Here is a 20,004-nt window from a genome sequence, read left to right as displayed (position 1 = left end):
ATCCAAGGGGGGGGGGGGGGGGGGCAGTGGTTGTTGTGAAACCTCACGCTTATTAAATAAGGTCCTACATTCATTAAAAAAACACTCAATAAATGTTCACTGTTAAATATCAATAAAATATCAATACAATCTAAATGTTCATGGTTCCGTCAATTCCTCCCCTCCCCCACCCATGGTGATGAACGCATTGATGTGCTCACCGACACAAACGACGCTCAAGGTGTCGAGGCGGTAACCCTCATAGCAGTCGCACGTGAATCCCTCAGGCACACGCACGCAGCGCCCGTTCTCACAGCCGTGGGCGATGCCACACTCCTCCGCCTGCAGACCCTCGTATCGGTTGTAATTGTCTGTGGGTTCACCGGCCAAACAAGAGGATGTGTCAAGACAAAGAGGAAGCCAGTGCTCTTCATAAAACAACTCCTTTTGAGAGATTAAAACGGAAGTACACGTAGGTGTTCACGGTTGTGTTGTGCGGCTCTCCGATGTGTTTTCGGGTTGCACTGCGGTGTTGTTAACTTGCTGACCCGCCCTACCGGACATCAGTGGAAAAAGAGCACCAGAGCTCATCGCATCTCTCCAGTCGGAATAAAGATTCTGATTCTGTTCGGCACAATGCTCGACGTTTTGCTCCTGGGAGCTTCTTCAGGAACTCAATTCACCAAAACAAGGTACAACCCAAATACCCATTGGAGCGCGACTCAGGTAAGGATTTATAAGAATCACGACCGTAGGAACGATGTTACTCATGGCCATGGCACTCTGGTTGACCCGAGAGGACACGTGACCGATGTAGTCTACAAAGGGCCACAAGCGGGGGCTAGGGATGGTCACGTGGTCCGGGTCCAGATCCTGCTCGAGGATTCTGGAAGGTGGTCGTGGCCAACCGGCGGAGCCAGCCACGCCGCAGAGGATCTAAGTTGGGTCTCCAGAGGGACTGGCATTGTTGTTCATCCTGAAGAAACCTTCGTCTATGCTCTACGTTCTCCATTCTCCGCTCAACGAGTCTCCAACACGTGGACCTGGACCTGAGCTGTGGTCCCGGTCCGTAGTCGCTAGTTCCATTGTCATTGGTGCAATTAGCCTGGTGGTGACCACCAGGCTAACTACACTAGATACGTTGTCATTAGTGCAGTTAGCCTGGTGGTCAACCACCATAGGTTGTTATTCTGTTAAGGGGCAGTTACCCCGTGTGTTGGTGTTAAATAAATGTATACTCTTTGGGTCTTTCGGTAAAGTCACGTAGATAGAAGGAAAATAATAAAATAATGTATTATTAATTATATTATTAATAATACATTATTTTAGTATGAATTCCTGCAGTCACGAAAGCTTTAAGTCAAAATTTAAATAAATGTGTTGCCTCCAAGAGTACGTCTGCGACTCAGTTGAACTCACGACCTGTATGTATGTCATAATCATAATCTTTATTGATACTGAGGAATACGATGAGCTATACAGCTCTTTTTCACAGATGTCCAGTATTTCTGAATACAGTATTCCCTCGTTATTCAAGAACTTGCTATCCACGAATCGCATCTTGAACTCTACACAACTGCATTGAGAGAGGAGCGAGAAGGTCAGTGATGAGAGAGAATGTGATGTGAGAAAGTGATGATGTACAGTGATGACATGAAGTGATGAAAGATAAAGTGATGAGATAAAGCGATGAGATATAATGAGATCATGTTCATGTATTTAATACCTTAATTTCGTTTTTAATTAAGGTAATTAATTTAAAAGATAGGTTTTCCATAGGCCAATATAATTATGGGCGAAATTTGCTATTCATGAGCATCTCCGGAATGTATCCCTCGCAAGTAACGAGGGAATACTGTGTATATATGTATATACATGTTATATGTGTGTATATTTGGTGGTATATATATATGTACAGCGGCACTCACAATCGTCAGTGGAGTAGAGCGGCAGGATGCCGGGCATCAGGTCATGGCCGGCGTTCTCCTGCTGCCCGGGGTAAGGCTGCATCTCTGTGAGCCCGCGGAAGGGCAGGTGCCCCTGCGCCCCAGTCTGGGGCGGGAAGTCTCCACGCTCGGCCGGCAGGAGGTGAGGCTCAAACGGGTACTGCTCGCCGAAATGAGGTTCCTCGAAGGTCTGCGCCTCGGCGCGCATGCGGATGTTGCACAGCGTGAGGTAGTCGTCTGCAGCAAAGGGCGAGAGAGGGGAGCGGCGGGCGGAGGTCACGGGAGGGAGCGAGAGAGAGAGACACAGAGGGAGCAAAAAAACGTTAATGCGAATCCAACGCCGCGCTTGCTTGGAGCGATGGCCGAATTATTCATGAGAATGAAAGTCGTTTTTCGTTATTGTGACCAAGGTGACGGAACTCCAGGATATATTGCTATAGGTTTTCGCGGTTGAAAAGCTCTCCAACGTGTTTGCAGGTTGTACCGCGTGTTATTTGGCATGAGAGGAGTGACGGCACACAACAACGAGCGGAGCGCCGGGCAGCGAAAATGCAGCGAATTTGCGCAGTAGGGGGCACAGCTGGTGCATATGTCAGCCATCTCGGTTAGTCAACACATGGCACCTTGGATCTGTCCCGTGACCTGTCACAGCAAGCCTTCAATACTTTGCATAGCCTCAGAGTGCACCTGGCCTGGCACCGTACATAGCCAACCGTGCTAATCCGCACGATGTCTGACGTTTCGCTAATCCTGGTGGTAGCTTTTTTAGGCACCACCTGGTAAATAATAATTCCTCTGAGAAATCCCCCGGGTGCTAACCCAGCCAAGTTTTCAAGTGTATGAGTTGAAGGGCTTAGCCTGGTTTCCAATAACTATAAAAAAAAATCCCATCATATAACATTTGCTTTTTCACTTAGTTTGGCTAAATTCCAGCTCTGAGAAAAACAAACGTATCAGTTTGACTGCTATTTGAAGGAATGCAGTGGTACTTTTGTGATATCTCTTTCTTGCAGAGGTTATTCTCGAACACCAGGTGAGGCGACACATTGCTCTATTAGAGTTCCTCAAGGATGCTGCCTCTCATGACGTGAATATGAAAGCAAAACAATGTAATAAAATTGAGGAAAAGTCTAAATTAAATATGAAGCATATATATTGTCTTGCCAGGTATGGTTGCGCACACCTGTAATTGAACACTTTGGAGACAGGGTCGGTGACCTGTGCATAATTCAGAATTTGCTGTAAAATTGCCAAGTCGCAAGGTTTGCCAAGCGAGGTCGTAGGGAAAATAGGTTTCTGACCTGTCCGAGCAGATCTTCGAGCGATAATATTCCCTTCACGTTCATTTGGAAAAGTGCCGAGGCAAAGCGTAGTTTGCATGTGTGTGAAATACAGGCCACTGCAGCGAGCCAGCTTAAAATGTTACACATGAGGTTCTACATGTCCACTCCAAGTAAAATCTGTTCTCTGTATTTGCGTTGATTTTTCAGACCCCTCTGAATACATCCTGTCGTATTGCCTTTCTCAGACGGTCCCTCTTGGTTTTCCCTGCATCCAAAATTTCCTCGTAAGGATTTATTTCTCTTGGCATATATTACTGTCAGAATTTGAGAAAAGACATTCGAAGATGGGCTGACCATCTCTTTTTAAAACAATAATAAAATAAAACTACAACAATAACAAATATTCGACAATGTAAGTAAAGTGTATAAACAAGGGCAATTAAATTGACAGATGCATCATCAGAGCAGTGTATGGTCATGAGTCACTGAACATGAATACATCTGCAGACCTCTCGCTGTCAGTGCTAAAGCCGGCACTAAATAAACATGAGCAATCGGTACGCAACGCTCCTCCAATTGTTTGACTGTTAAGAAAGGTGAGATTGAGCAGGGCACATCGCTGGATGAAGGCCGGTGCTTGAGACTAACAATGGAGCTGGCACCCTAAAGAATGGAGCACACACACCGATTCGATTGCTCCATCTCCAGAGTAGTCGTATTGTTGGGCATGTTGCACATTCCCTCCTTCAGCTGCAATTCCATCACCAGTCCCTCATCCATCCAACATCGTCCGTTCTAGCGCTGCGTCATGCTCAAGCACTACTATGAGTCAGTATGAGTTCCTCTTTATGTGTAATTTCCAGCATGCATCTGTCAATGCCAGAATCGTACTTTTCAACGTTTATTCCATCTTCTTGAAAACTTTGGGCAGAATGCCACTCGCTCTCAAAAGGGTATACCATACAATCTGACGATAAGGAATTTAACCATAACCTGTGCACAATGGTTGAAAAAGTATAAATTTTTATGTTTAAGGGGAAGCAGCTGGTGAGGTAGAAGAGGGTGCGGGGATAAGATGACGTCTCCACTGAACCACACAATTTGGGATGATGGAAATAGACATAGGCAGAAAAAAGGAAGTTCTTGAGTCTACTGAAGATCAATTATTTTTATCATGATAATTATTGAATTTGTTGTAACCCAGCAAGGCCTCATTGAGTTTCTGACACTTCAGGAGGGTGCTGCCATATTCTGTAATTGTTAAGTGTAATCTAAATTCAATAATTTGCTGGTAATTTCTAGGCATTGGGATGTTTGGCCAATGCTAGTTACATTGGTTGTTTTTTCAGCTACGAGAGAAAACCAGATAACCTAGATGAAACCCATGCTGAACAGGGAGGGAATATACAAACTCCACACGGAAAGGCACCCAAGACAGGAATCGAACCCAGGGCCTTCTTGCTGTGAAGCACAATTGTCACCACTGCATGACCCTGTTTGCCCTAAAATACTCGAACTAAGCACTGGAAAAAATACGTTACAATGCTGCCTAACAATTATAAAACACGCAAACACTCTACCTGATAGTCTCCATCAGGTTGTGGGTTCATTTCCCAGGGGTTAAGGTAAATACAATTATTACAACTTTGTGATAAGTTAACAGTGGGTTTTAAATGGATAGACTGGTCCCTGTCACATGAATATGGAATTTCCACAACAGCACTGGCTCATGAACGCTTGAGTATGGAACACTTGTATTGTCAGTGCAAATACATTGCATTCTTTATAACATCTTGAAAAGTAGCTTTTGAACGTTTTGCATTATCATCTGCAATAGATTGTACACTTCCCTACCAGCAGATTGACTTGGAATCTAATCAGAACACATGTATTTGTGTTTCCAAATTTATGATGTCTATTTGTGGGTAATTGTCAAGGGTTGGGCAAACAGGAGGGGAGGCATGGCAATACGCCAATAATCCTTGCAGTGCTGCTGATCGGAATACAAAACGTCTAAGACATCCTACTAAAATACACATTTGTACAAACACGCACTGTGTGTGTATACATACATCTTTAGGTCAGTGGACATGACCCACAGATTTAGTTCTGCAGGAGGCGCTTTGCTCAGTGCTTACATAATGCGGCAGCTCACTGGAGATGATGCATTTTTTTCAGCACTCCATTTACTCAGTGCCGGAGCAACAACTCTGGTGGCCCCGTGGAGCATTTGTCTTCATATGAATGGCTCTGTTTTTTAAACGATCCGTCAGTTCACTGGAAGTCAACTGTCCACACCTTTTACCAGCCCCTCCAAACGCCCCCCTCACCCCCTTGCAAAACGGATAACGCGCAGCGCAAAAGAATTCCGGTAAATACTCGTCAAGTGCCGCGTCCGGTTTGACATGCGCCATCCCAACGCGGCAAGGAATGGCAAACATGTGTGAACGCTTTACTGCACAGATGTGTAGAGCTGCAATTGAGCAGGCTCTGCGCAATCCAACACTTTGCCGAGTTCGATGGTCGGCGTGGAGATACCAGTCAAAACATGTGTGAGAGTCGCTATACCAAAACAAACAATTGGCCGATGCTTGTCTCTGTCTATGGCTCTTAGCCAATGCTGGAAATTACACATTATTATGGTGGGGCCAGTATGTCAATAAGTCAATGACTGTCGACTTTCCACGAAGTGGCACTTGCTTTATTAACCCCATAGAAACAACCTGTTGAGTCGTGGCGCTAAAATATTTTATTGAGCCATGCTACATAAAAAATATTCCATGCATACCCACCCACCTAAAAGGATTTATGAAAATCAACAAACCGTATTATCTTGTGACAAGCTGTTTAAAGATACCACAAACCCCATATGTCGGACACATGTAACATCCGAGACTGTACCTCGCATGATGTAAGACCGGACTTCGCAAATCAAATATCAGTCTATTCTTATGACTGTGATTTTAAGGTCTAGGTCTTAATCTCTTAAAAAATGTTCCCTTGTCATTGATTTTTTGCAATCATGTGCCAATGGCTGTTTCAGCAAACACGTGAGCCTGACCCCAACTATAGTGCCTAAAAGGTAAAGGCACAGCCCCGCAATTGCTTACGCCACTCTTGATGTGATGCGTGGAAGAGAGTGTTTTGGCCGACTCTTCCACGCTCACCAAACATCTTGGAAGTCGGAAGGTTGGGGAGTGGCTCGCCACACTTTACCCCACCACATACGACCCGTTGATTTACGAAATGTGATGTACTCCTTTATACTTTTGGGTAGACAGAGGAGGGTGGACTTAAAAAATGCACCCATTGTTTCAACTGCCATGCCAGGAGCTTGAATTGAACCATTTACCTCTGAATTTCAAGTCACGTGAGCTAAACATTACACGGTGACAGTATTCACATTAGAGCATCGTATGTATGTTAAACTTAAATTTTGATTTAAAGCTTTCGTGACTGCAGTAATTCATATTCTTAGTTTTTTCGGTAAAGTCACGTTGAAGGGAAACAACAAAATAATAAAATATATATAAAACAATAAAAAAAATTCTCACGACGTTTCGACCATAACTCAAACGGTCGTCTTCAGGTGTTTGAGTTATGGTCGAAACGTCGTGAGAATTTTTTATTGTTTTATATATATTTTATTATTTTGTTGTTTCCCTTCAACGTGACTTTACCGAAAAAACTAAGAATATGTTAAACTTCTTTCGCATCGTACGTAGCCAACCATACTAATCAGGGGTGCGGTGAAGGACAACAAACAAAACACAAAAAGCAGTTAGAATGAAAGGAGTTTTCAATCTAGATTTAAAAGTGCACAGCTGCAGTGGCTTTCTAATATCGAAAGGAAGAACATTCCAGACGGCCGCAGAAGTGCATCTGAAAGCGTGTGATGTAGTATAGTATACATGGCCTAGAGTATAGTATATATGGTAGAGAATACATGGCAAAATGGTGAATTTCTTCGAAGTCTTAGTTGTTTCAGGGCTCCATCGCTTTGGAGGATATTTAAACTAATTCTACACGGATAGTCAAAACAATCCACCACACCGCCCGCTCGGCATAGGCACGTGGGAGGGACTCGCAAACAACCGCCGTGTTCAATTTTCTGAAGTCACGTCAGAGCCCACGGTGGCCCACCTCTCTCCCATAGTCAAGTGCTAATCTTAGTTTTTTCACAGGGTGCAAAATATCCTACAATTAAAAAACACTGTGATGGCAGACAACCTACAAGAAAGCTAGAACAAATGAAACCGGCTAAAAGATGAAAAAAAAATAACCGTTTCCAGCTTTTCGCACAAAGCTCTCTCTTTTTGCGTGCGCGCGTAATTACGTGCAGTTACAAGAGGCAGGACCATGGAGCTTTGTTGGGAGTGAAGACTTGGCTTGCCTTTTTTTTTGCACATGGTGCACACACAAAGGTCACACAGTCTCACTTTCATATCTACACCCCTCCAAGTTTTGATAGGACAGGTCCTGACTGGCCACTCAGCAACGCAAACACCCAAATCACCGTGTTTTCTTTTCCATTTTATTATTTACTTAACATTCCCGAAGCCACGTCTTTTTCTTAGACATCGCCCGAACTCAACACAATTGCTTATTGTGCTCGGTGTGTGGGAATCCTGTGATGGGTCGATTTTATTTTTGTAAGTCGATATATGGTAATCAATTATTGTGGAAATATACGGCTTTGGGCACCACTTTATTTCAACATTCGATGACTACAAGTTCAACCAATGATAAAATCAATTATGTAATTGTTAGAGATGTTGGAATACAATACATCATGAATTATTATACATTTTCTTCATTATAACACGATTGTTTCCAATATTAAATCATAACTAAGCATGCAAATCAAGAAATTAAATATGTTATACCTTTTTTGTCAATTCACTGCTGGATGAAGGCCTCCCCAATACCGATTCGGCCATGGGAGCTGTTTCACTATACCTCACCACACTGGTCAGCGCGGGGGTCAGTTTTTTGTTCAAACAACACTTTCCACTGATTTGGCCATAGGCAAGAATAAAACCTAGGTCACCATATTAATTATAAAGTGCACTGTTCTGTCGCTCCACCCACACAATATAGAACTCCTACTAAACATTTTAAAACACAATGCATCCAACGAGTATCCTGATGTCGAACAATAGTTGTTACAAAATCAAGTGACAAGCTTGAATGCTGATTTTTTTTTTCCCCCATTGATAAAATTCAAGAACATCTTTACAAATGCTCATACAGTTCCCGTGCATCTGCCGTGCACGGACACATCTCCTAGGAGTCGGATTGAGCTTTCTTGAATCACTTAAAAAACACTTTCGCAAAGTACACGCCATAAATCACCATGACTTACTATTGAGCAGGCCAGATGCAGAGAGGGGCTTGCAAATGTTTAGACTCAAATTTTAAACATCACACAATTGAAGCAGGCTTTATTATTTGCTTTGACGGGGCACTTCACGTTTGTGCGCAGCTCTTAAAAAATGGAAAATCGATTGAGATTTTTTTTCATTCTCCAGTGGTTCAGTTTTCCCAAATTTGTCTCTGACAAGAAGAGGATGAAGACATTCCCCTTCTTCTCGGTCTGTGACTGACCATGCTCTCAATCTTGAACCTTACCCTATGTTTATTGAGCGTTGTTTCTGTCATTCCCTTCCCACCACTGGGTCATTCATCCAAGTGCAAAATTCTCATCCCAAGTTTTGCCCTTTCTCCGTTGTTCAGTATGTCATCTTAAATTAGAAATGTAGAATCCTTAAAAATCCGTACAGCATTCCATTTTAATGTACAGTATATATTTATACAATGATTATACACATATAGAGACACATTTAATGCAAGATTTCAATATTGTTTTCTACAAATGTGTACGCATTAGGCATGCCTTATTTCTCACAGTTCTTTTAACAAATTTTGGGAGTTGAGAAAGGTTGCTCAATAGATTGACTCACCGCCACCAAATTAATGTGGGAACTATACCACTGGCGCACACAACTGGGAGGACAACCAACACCCCATGTTCAATTGAGATGAAAACTACTTTTTTTATCTGACATTTAACCGTTCAAGTAGTGGCCGCGGCACAGCTGTTGTCCGTAGCGAGTGATCACTGAACTGATCCAAGGCCACCTACCCACCGCCTGCATCCTACACACTGGACAGTGGTAGCGTTTGAGAAATTTAAAAAATCCCATAACTGACACAGTGTGCGCAAATCTGCAGCTAGCAGTGGATTATATTAAAAAGGTTGTAAATTAGTATTGTTATGATATATACGCGAACAATATGGATGTTTTTTTGTGATATCTAAACGATAAGCAAATGTTGAAAGCCACCGGCATAGTAACAATGTTTATTAAAGGGACACCTCGATGTTTAGTGGCTTTCAGGCCAGGCCAATAGAATGTCTTTATTTTCTTACTCACATAGAGAACACTTATATATTCTGTCTGTAATGAAGTGCAGACATTTGTTAAACCCGTCTGCTGTGATTGTCTACTCAGCAAGATCGATTGAAGGTCAAACGCTTCGTTGCGCAGTGTTGATTCACCATTCAGAATTAATGAGACTGAAACCTAATGCTGCCTATAACCACACACACAAAGGAGGGTGAGCATAGTCAAACATCATGGGTTAAAGCCCAACCTGCTTTCATTTGTTCTTCCAAAGTGAACTTAGGGCCAGCTATTCTTGCAAAGTAGACTGCTATGCAGGCTTCTTGCTATCAAGAGGAAACTCCCATGCTCAGCTAAACCACTTGTGAATGTAAATAAATAAATAAAATTGCCGTTATGCATTTCCACCTCAAAATGGTTTGCGTGATGGTTTATGCTCCTAGACGAGATCAGAGAGATAATTTGTTTCATTTGTTGCAAGTACTTTGTGTGTAATGATTACAAAAATTAATGGAAGCTATCTACTCTGACCGAACAGAAGCAATGTACCATCACGCGAACTCCGGTCATCCTCGCAGCAGCAGCGGCGGCGGCGGCGGCTTTTGGCTGCTGCCATCGGACAAAGACGGTCACTGCATCGTGCGGATTCAGATGAGCTTCTGCGGACGTCTGTAACGCTCTTCCTTCCGATATTAGAAAGCCACTGGAGCTATGTATTTTTAAATCTCGATTGAAAACTAATATCTTTAGAACGGCTTTTAGTGTTTAGTTTGTTGTCCTCCCTCCTCACCTCTGATTAGCATGGTCGGCTACGTACGGTGCGAAAGAAGTTCAACATACATATTCTTTGTGTCTTTCGGTAAAGTCATGTAGATAGAAAAAATAATAACAATAGAATAAAAATACAAATAAAATGAATAAAAAATAATATATTTTTAATATTATTTTTTATTCACTTTCTTTTTATTATTTTATTGTTATTATTGTTTCTTCTATCTATGTGACTTTACCGAAAGACCCAAAGAATATGAATTCCTGCAGTCACGAAAGCTTTAAGTCAAGATTCAACATATATACAGAGCGCTCGATGACCAGAGGTTTTCGTGATGGTTTATGCTGCTCGATGAGATCAGCAAGGAATTGGTGGTTCGTTTGTTGTAAGAACTCTGTGTGTAATGAGTGCGAACAGCAAGGAATTGGTGGTTCGTTTGTTGTAAGAATTCTGTGTGTAATGAGTGCGAACAGCAAGGGATTGGTGGTTCGTTTGTTGTAAGAACTCTGTGTGTAATGAGTGCGAACAGCAAGGGATTGGTGGTTCGTTTGTTGTAAGAACTCTGTGTGTAATGAGTGCGAAAAATTACGGAAGCAACACACTCCGAGCTGGTGTGGAACGAGTGAAGAGTTGTGAGGCTCACCGGATGTTTTGGGTGGGCAGAAGGCGCATTCGGGCCCCCAGGCCTCGCCGTACAGGCAGCAGCACTCAGTGTAGGTGGTCTGTCGGCCCGCGACGGGCTTGCTGCACATCACTCCCTGGGACACCTCCTTCCAGCAGATGTCCAAAAAGACATCTGCACGGAGAGATATCATCGGAGCAGCAACGAGTTGACGGGCGAATGGGACATCGACATGAGAGCGGATATAAAACACACCAAAAAGCGGTGAATCTCATTTGCTTGCTTGCATTTAGCAAGTTTGAATGTAATCCGGAGAAGGGCAATGATCATTTAAGAAATATGCAAATGTTGCTGCTGTTGATGCTGATGTTGTTGATGACAATGGTCATGATAATGATGAGACAATTATGATAATGACAACATTGATGTTGGTGAAGACTATTATATCAATGCAGATGCTGTTACTACTACTGTTGTTGCTGCTGCTGCTGATGATAATGACGATGCTATTGATGATGATGCTACTGGAAGAGCTGCTAATTATGATGCTACTCCTGCTAATGATGACGCTGCTAATGCCGATGATGGTGACGACGACGACTGCGATGGCAACATTGAACTTGACGAAGAAGAAAGGAGACTCCTCTGCGGGAGCAGGATCGTCACCCGAGGAGGAAGCCGTGCGGTTGACGCAGCGCCGGCCAGTGTGGTCGAGCGTGAGCGGTGCGGTGCAGTAGCAGCTGTAGCTGCCCTCGCTGTTGTAGCACTGCCCGTCCACACAGCTCTGGCTGTTCTCACACTCGTCCACGTCTGAAGCACAGATGGCGATGGGCTCTCGTTAAAAACCGCCAGTGTGTTCACAACATTTGTGCCCCCCTCGTGCATCATCTCCACTGCGGTAGACTGGTGTTATCTCGTTTAACACGTAGGCTTTCGCGACCAATATCATTCATAGATGTTTTTCTTTCTATTATTTTTTGCGACACATTTATGGTATTATTTATATGGCTGCTTTTGGGGAGGAGGGGGAGTTGCTGCTTTTGACTGATACACTCAAATTAATATTGTTTTTTTCATATATATGATCATTTTTGGATCACAAGGTTAATATAGCTACAAATCACAGCTCTTCTAAGCATAAAGATTGGTACAGGCTGAGTATTCAGTGACAGATTTCTAATGCATAATAAATATTCATCTACATGAATCCAGACTGAATTTGTTTGCAGCGGTACAAATGAGAAATAATTTATGAGAATATACGTAAGAACTGCTTTTTGTGATTTGTTTGTTGTCCTTCCACCGCACCTCCGTTAGGAAGGTTGTCTACGTACAGTATGAAAGAAGTTCAACATATATGGATACAAGAAAAAAAATATAAATGAGAAAGCCAAAACGAGACGAAAATCCATGAAAACTTGATTCAAGTCTGGAAAGAGGATGAATCACTCCTGGCGGGGGTGGTAAATTTTGAAGTGCCTATTCTTATGTTTCTTAAATTGAATAATAATTAATTAATAGTCCTTTGTCAAGCCACTACTGGAACACGGCCTCCCAACATTAAACATTTAGGTAAACAGTGCCACTAAATACTCACTCTCTATCAACATCTGGTAGAGACTATACCTAGCACCTATCGGACCTTATACAAATTACTAAAATTAGTTAAATTAGTTTTCAGCAACAGTCAATTCACTCATTGGATTAAGGCCTCCTCACTTTGTGGGGGTCATGGGAGCATTTGGCTGCCACGGTGGCGAGATTTTAACTACCTCGCTTGGTATGCAGGAGGTCGTGCATTCCATTCTGACCCTGACGCCTGCTGTATGTTTGGAGTCTGCATGTTCTCCCCGTAGTCGTGTGGATTTTTCTCGGGGTCCTCCGGTTTCTCCCTTCCACGTGACGAGCCACTTCGTCGAGCTATCATGTGCGGCCAGGTCGCTTTTGATTTTTTTTTATAAAGTTCAGTTGGCCTAACCTGGTCAAATAATAAATAGTTAGTTTATTTGACATATTTCACCGTGCAGATCATTACCAATTGGGGTAGGGCAAGGACCATGAATTGAACTCAGGTCACCGGTTTCACAGTGGAATGTACTCACCACTGCACCACCGCTCCCCGCTGTGTAATGGGAACGCATGACCTCAATTGAGCCTCAGGGAGAATGTGATGCTGTTGGTCTTAAACTGCGATAGACTTTGCCAACGCAATGCTGCATGTTTCTCCAATCTGTTACACGATCACGATCTCCTCCTGGATCTTATAAAGCGGCATTCTAAGCCAGCCTTTGATGGTAACTTCTGCTAAAATAATTAAGTGCTTACAGGAGATCAAGGACAGGGTGGCCCATTATAACATCTTCATGAGATAAGCAAATGTATGATGCTTAGATGAAAGCCTGAATGTTATTGTTAAGCTCTCTAGAATGCATTATTATCACGAATATTTATATTGTATAATGTGAAATGCGATTAAAAAAAACACATACCTCACGCCAGTAAAGAAAGATTGCATTGAATTTGATAGTTTAAACACAGAGCACCTTCATCGAAATAAACGAGACGATGCGCGTGTGTGAGTATAAATAAGCCTCAGAGCCACGTCACTTTCTTTCCAACAAGGTAGAGGGGCTTCTTCATGAGAGGACGTTTATTGAGCTGTGTATGCCAACTGACCAGTGAAATAAAACAGGCGTGCAGGCACACTTCCTTGGGACCAATTACCGCAAGTGAGCACTCCCCTGTTCAACGTCTGACAAACAAGATGCGTATGGCTATCGACTTCATAATGGAGCACCTCTCGCCAAGGCGGGTGGTGAATAACAATCAGTGGCAAATCAAATGCGGTGCCCTCCCAAAGTAATCTTTAAATCCTGCAGCCGACGATCCAGAAATAGATTGGTCAGATGGTTAATCCTTGTCGGCCTGTGTTGAACACATCCACAATGACTTTTTTTGACACATGAAGTGGGGAACTCAGAGAAGTAAAGCTGTCAACCAACAACAACAACAGCTGCTGCTGTGCGTCACTAAGTGGCGGTGACGTCAATGCAGCGCTTGTTCATTTATAATTAATTATTGTAATAATTTGAGGCCACGTCAAGGTTCGAAGGCATTCTGGCAGGTCACGGGACAGACCCAGATGCACTCCTTAGGTGTCAACCAAAGACAAAGATCCCCCGTACAGCCTCAACAGACTGTTGGGGCAAGTGCTGTTAGCGAGCACCTATGAAGGCCGGCACAGCACACGAGGGTGTGGGGGGCCAGCACCACGCCCGACCGCCTTTGTCTCCCCAGTGGCGATGTTTACACACTGCACTAGGTATTAATTTCAGGCTGCGCAAACCTAGGGCAGGCTCTTGACCGGTTCAGATAATCGTCACTGGTGCTGGCCATGAACGGGAATCAAACTCTGGTCACCGGGTTCACAGTGTACACCCACACATATCCACAAGATTATAAACGTGAATCTACTGTTAACACTGGGATTCTACCTCGAGGTTGCCACACGTGTCCCTTCGATTGCAGTTTGGGTGTTGACAGCTGTTCTGTGAAAATTGCCGATGACGAATGCAAGTGGCATATGACGTGGATCACCACGCAAATGTCCTCATATCTCATATATAAACACTTTGTCCAAGAGACCTTGCATTAAATCATTCTCTCATGGGTGCCGGTCAATAATTAACAAATTATAACGTACAGCCCTTTGTCAATCCACATGGGGTTGTTTGACCAAACTTCACCAAACTGGTCAGTTCACATTGGTGAAGTGGTGGGAGGGGGGGACTTCCAGTTCAGATATCACTCGCCACTCATGTTAGTCGTGGCCAGAAATTGAACTCTTGTCACCGGGTTCACATCGCAGTGTGCTAACCACTGTGCCACCGCTCCACCCTGAAGGATAATATTGAAGATTACCAATATGTTTCGTGTTTTTGTGTCTACAATATGACTGATAGTGAATTTTTATCTGCATTTTTGTCCACGTTATCTATTTTTTTTACATAATCTACACACAAAGGAAAGCGTACCACTGGGCCTGTGATAATTCACTGCTCTTGATACTCTCCAGCGGGGCTCCTCAGAGCTCCCCATATTGGAGGCCTTTCTGGCAGCAATCGTGTAAGCAGGCAATTACAGGGCTGCACCTTGTAATTGGTCCATAGCGATTTCACATTCCCTTAGTCATTTCAATGATTTTCATAAATCCGATAAAAAAGTCAATTCCTTTTCTTGTTTACATAATGGTGCAATGCAGCATCTCGAGTGACTGCATTGGTTGTGTAAACTAATTACAAAACACTCGCATGCACACTCCTACTTACCATGCTTGAATGATTGTATCGTGTAAGGGGAAAACTAAAATTAATCTCGAATTACTGAAAAGCCAAATCAACACAAAAATTAAAGCAACCACATTTTAATGTTTTCCTGACCACTGGCAGACACTTCGCTGCATGGGATCGTGGCCGATGGTCAAGTACAATAATGGAGCGGCAGCCAGGGTATTCGAACGTGCCAGAGAGGACGTCAACCAAGGAGAAGGAGTAATGAAATCCGATACGAGGTGGATTATTATAACGCAGGATCGTGAAATGTGGCAGAGGCTTGGAAAAGCCATCCTGCAGTGGATTGAGCATAGATGTTGAACTTCTTTCGCATGGCTGATAATGATTTAAAATGTTGAACATTTTCATGCAAAAAACCCACAGGATGTTTTATGACTATACAGCAATATTCACAGATATGAGAAAGCTTTCATCCACATGGCCTTAATTTGTCTTTAATTGGCCCTTAACTGTGCTTACAATTCCTTGCATTCTACAATCGAATTTTTTTGTTAGGCACGCATATTCACAAATACAATAGTCAGTATCGCATATCATGGCCAATGGCAGCCACAGATGAACACAGCCGTCATTGAATAAATCACAGTGGCTGGGCCACTTTTGGGTTAAATTCCACACGCCCTAACATTTAGGTGAATATCTTTTTCCAAATTAACAGCGCACTCAACAGCCAGGGAAAAGTCTGGGGGGGGTAAGTACACACCAGATGGGCCAGAACCGAGTTGGAAATATGGACACACACCAAGGGGGTACTGAAGTAGAACATTTCCATGACCACCAACGTGATCTTGTTAACCCTTCTATAATTGCAACGCTTCTTAAATAACCTTTGGGCATTTTTCTAATTTTCTTAAGCTTCCTTTTTTAGTGTATGACTTTTCCAGAGGGCCAAGGGCGCATGTCTCTGTTTACAATGTAGAGTATACTGTATAGAGTACGCATATTGATCATAATAACAATTACAGCTCTTCATCAATATTAAGTAATTAATTCACGGGCCTTTGTCAATCTTAACTGGGCTCATAGGTTATTTGCAGGCCTTTGTCAATCCACGGTTGGATCAAGGCCTTCCCATGTTGTGCCCGTCATATTTCACCATGCTGGTCGATGCAGGTTGTTGAAGGAGCAGGGGCAGATATCCCTCGCCACTGATTTTAGATGGGAGAGGGATCAAACTAAGGTCAGTGGATTCATAGCGCAATGCACTACTCACTGTGCTACATATCTGTGTGTACATTAAATACTAAAATGCCATTTACCCATAAAAGCACACGTTGAATTACGTTTGGCAATTGTCTCCGGCATTCAACACCGCTCTGATCGGGGTTCTATTTAGGATAGGTATGTGTGCAATCATGACTGCTCAGACCACAAACCATCTTTCAATTCCCAGTGTATAAAACATGAAAGCCGACAATTTCATTGTGAGGAGACCTTGAAAACACGGAGGGGGGGGCAGTGTATAATGAGAAATAAAAGCATAGTTGCACGACATCGGCTGGTGATGTTACTCACCCGTGCAGTGCAGCCTGCTCCTATCGTACAAGTACCCGGTGCGGCAGTAGCACTTGTATCCAGCCTGAGTGTTCACACAGAGGCTGTCTCTGCACAACTCTTGGCTAAAGAGTGTGCACTCATCGGCATCTGTTGGCAAAAATAAACCCACACATACGGTGTTATCAGACCAATTGCTATGTCTATTCCTTCACATAATTATGTTTAATTTAGCTATTTAAAACAGTTCACAAAATGATTGTTGCCTTTAAGTTTCAAGTTTTAAACAATAAGAAATTGTGATTCAAATGAGAACAACAAAAGTTTTACTATGGGTTATTTCCCCAAATAATCATCCATAATCTTTCGCCAAACAATCCATAACCCCCTTTGTTTAATCATAATTTAGTTTTGTTCGTTTTCTGGGGGACTTTAAACGTGAGTGCAAGTTATGGAGATTTAGCAAATTCTGGAGATTGCATCAGTTTCCTGCTGACCTTACTTCTTTCTGATTGGCTCAGGTTACGTTATAAATTGAGGCCTCTCGAACCGGAAGTGGCTGTGCAAGAGTTTAAGATCATCGGATCAAGCTTTCTCACGAAGAAAGTTGAGTTGTATTTAAAAGTTCTCCATCGTATTCGAGGCAACCAACAAGCTCCTGACCACTGTTGTGAGCCACTTGCATCATGCATAGTGCAGTATATATCAGACAAGCCAAGTTCAAAGCATTTTCTTTCTCTCACGACAGTGGACCAGCGTTCACCTCTCTTGACAAACAATATACCACATTGTTTCAGATAATGATTGTGACCAGTGATGCGTCTGTGCGTATGGCACATTGTGCATAGTGCTATACTCATGCATCAGATCATTTACTGTATATCGTACGTGCTACAATGCTTTAATGCGCTGGGCATTTGCAGAAACTAAAATAACTTTAAGCGGCATAATTTGGCTTCGATCTGGCCAACCTTCGGTTTGTAAAGGACTTTTGCATGGTTGTTTATTGCTGTCTTACAGATTCACCGCAGAAAGCCAACATTTAACTTGATGCAGGTAAGCCCTTTCAACAGCTCCCAGACCATATCATCTGAATACATCTTATTCTCGTTTGATGGATATTTTGGTGCTGCTGGTTTTTGACCACACCTAAGCAGTCAAAGAACATACATCAAACAAGCAAAGCAACTTGTAAAATTACTCCAATATTGCACTTTCTTACAGAGTGCATTCCGTGCATCTGTGTGTGCGCGCACGCACGCCTGCACACACGAGACATGTGCGTGCATTACCGTGGTCAGTAACCTCAACCCAAAATATTTTTCTTTTCCATTTCTCGGCAATTAGCCTGCGGTTTGCGGGGCCAAAGGGAACGGAGAGTACAGTATCTATTTTAGTTGCACCAAAGCTAGAGGAAACGTGCATGCATAACCCGAACCTTTGGTTGCCCCAAGTACAACCACTGCTAAATATTGAGTTCTGAAATTGCAAATAAAACAACCTGTGCTCGGAAGGCCAAATGAGCCATCGCTCGGAGTGGAACTGACAAGAAGTTGGGTCCAGGACACCACCGTTATGTGTACTTTGCACAGGCACACCTGTGCCGTTCGTAGCATTTCACGAAAAAGGGAAATTAAGTTGTCACAGAAGCACAACAGTGAAAAATGCACCACAAACGTGTGAAGTGTCACTAATGTTATACAACTCTTGTCACACACACACACATACAGACGTATTAGATCATCAGAGGAAACCCCCCAACGTTTGATTTATAATACTGGGGGGGGGGGCTCTCTCTTATAATGTTGACAATACGATAATATAATTAATGAAGAGAATGTAGAATTTGGAACAATTAAAATGACAGCGAATTCGTGTGAATGTTTCTCGAATTCGTGTGTTTCTCGCATTGTCTTTGATTAACAGCAAAACATACATTATAATACTGCTTTTATCTGCTCTGTCAATAAAGCACTGTACTTATGAGGAACATTTTTCATCACAAAAAGACAAACAGTGAGGATGATCTTTTGAAATGAATTGTAACTCAATTCCAAATGGTTCATCTTCAAAGGGATGTTTTTTTCAGGCCTGTCAAAGTTGATTATTTTCGATACACTTTGCGCATTCATCTTTTTGATACTTCCCACAAACTCATAACTGCGTGTGCCATATCAGCTCAATACGGCAGGCAGTGCTGCCAATTTGAGCACATTCCTCTCTTTAGAAGTTAGAAGTACAAAGGGATATTTCCAAGCCAAAATGTAAACACAGCATTCCACCGTTGACAGTGAGACAGGTGTATGACAATGATGACAGATCTTCGATTGATGGGTTTCAATTGATGCCTGGTGGTAGGTGTCTGTTCATGAAGTTATGCTAAATGACAATGATGCCGATGATGACAGCAGGCCAGAGGCATTCAATACGGATTTTTGCCAAACTGCCAATGTGGGAGCCCCCTAACAAGACTATTGAGACTCCTGTACGTTTCTCTTCAGTAAATAGAGCGGCAATACGATCATAAAGATGTAGGCAAGCAACGATCCATCGATTGATATGTTACAACCACAATAAATGCATGAAATTGTGCGTGAAAGAATGGATCACTCTGGGATTCAATTGTTGCAAGTAATGGGTTACGTAAAAAAAATCTGTTCCTGAATTGTGATGCCTAATTATGAAAAGTTACCGAATCATAGATTCCGGAGTGGGAGGAGGGGGAGGCGATACTTTATAGGCCTCGCGATGAGGAACAGGCGATGCGAAGTGAGTTGCTGACTGAAATGACAAAGGTGCAATAACCACCACTAAATATCGGCTGCTGATGAGGTTTAAGATGATAAACGGTGGTGGTGGTAGTGATTATGATGATGCCAATCCACATTGCACAACATTTCGAAATCAAACTCAATACCAACCTCGATATCCTCTCCCGTTGGGGCTTGGGACGAGTCCTTTGCCTTCTGGACAAAGTTCGTTAAATTCCCCTGCAAGATTCAACAACAAACAACGCAAAGCCATCTGGGCTTGCAACGATGTGGAACACACACTGTCATTACGAGGGTAACTGACCATTAACAATGGGAGCCTTGATGTTATGTATTTGAAGCAAGGGCAGCTGGTAGTTGTAACAGCTGGCAGTTGGC

The 20,004-nt window shown here is 42.9% G+C and overlaps 1 protein-coding gene across 2 annotated transcripts in view; it reads right to left on the bottom strand.

Moving 5' to 3' along the window:
* Window positions 1-20,004, bottom strand: part of LOC116943138 (latent-transforming growth factor beta-binding protein 1-like) — a 151,130-nt gene that overhangs the window by 7,539 nt on the left and 123,587 nt on the right. For both annotated transcript variants that reach the window (XM_076067737.1, XM_032955719.2), the window contains 6 exons: window positions 19,777-19,845; window positions 16,877-17,005; window positions 11,676-11,819; window positions 11,031-11,183; window positions 1,908-2,162; window positions 201-350 (listed from right to left, as the gene is read on the bottom strand). In XM_076067737.1, coding sequence (XP_075923852.1) covers window positions 201-350; window positions 1,908-2,162; window positions 11,031-11,183; window positions 11,676-11,819; window positions 16,877-17,005; window positions 19,777-19,845 — 900 coding nt within the window. The remainder of the gene's footprint in view (window positions 1-200; window positions 351-1,907; window positions 2,163-11,030; window positions 11,184-11,675; window positions 11,820-16,876; window positions 17,006-19,776; window positions 19,846-20,004) is intronic.

Source organism: Petromyzon marinus, chromosome 17 (assembly GCF_048934315.1).
Source record: "Petromyzon marinus isolate PM22_M1 ecotype Great Lakes invasive population chromosome 17, UKy_Petmar_22M1.pri1.0, whole genome shotgun sequence".
In the NCBI taxonomy this organism is placed as follows: domain Eukaryota; kingdom Metazoa; phylum Chordata; class Hyperoartia; order Petromyzontiformes; family Petromyzontidae; genus Petromyzon; species Petromyzon marinus.
The sequence above is the reverse complement of the archived record's forward strand: the minus strand, read 5'-3'. Positions and strand labels throughout refer to the sequence as shown.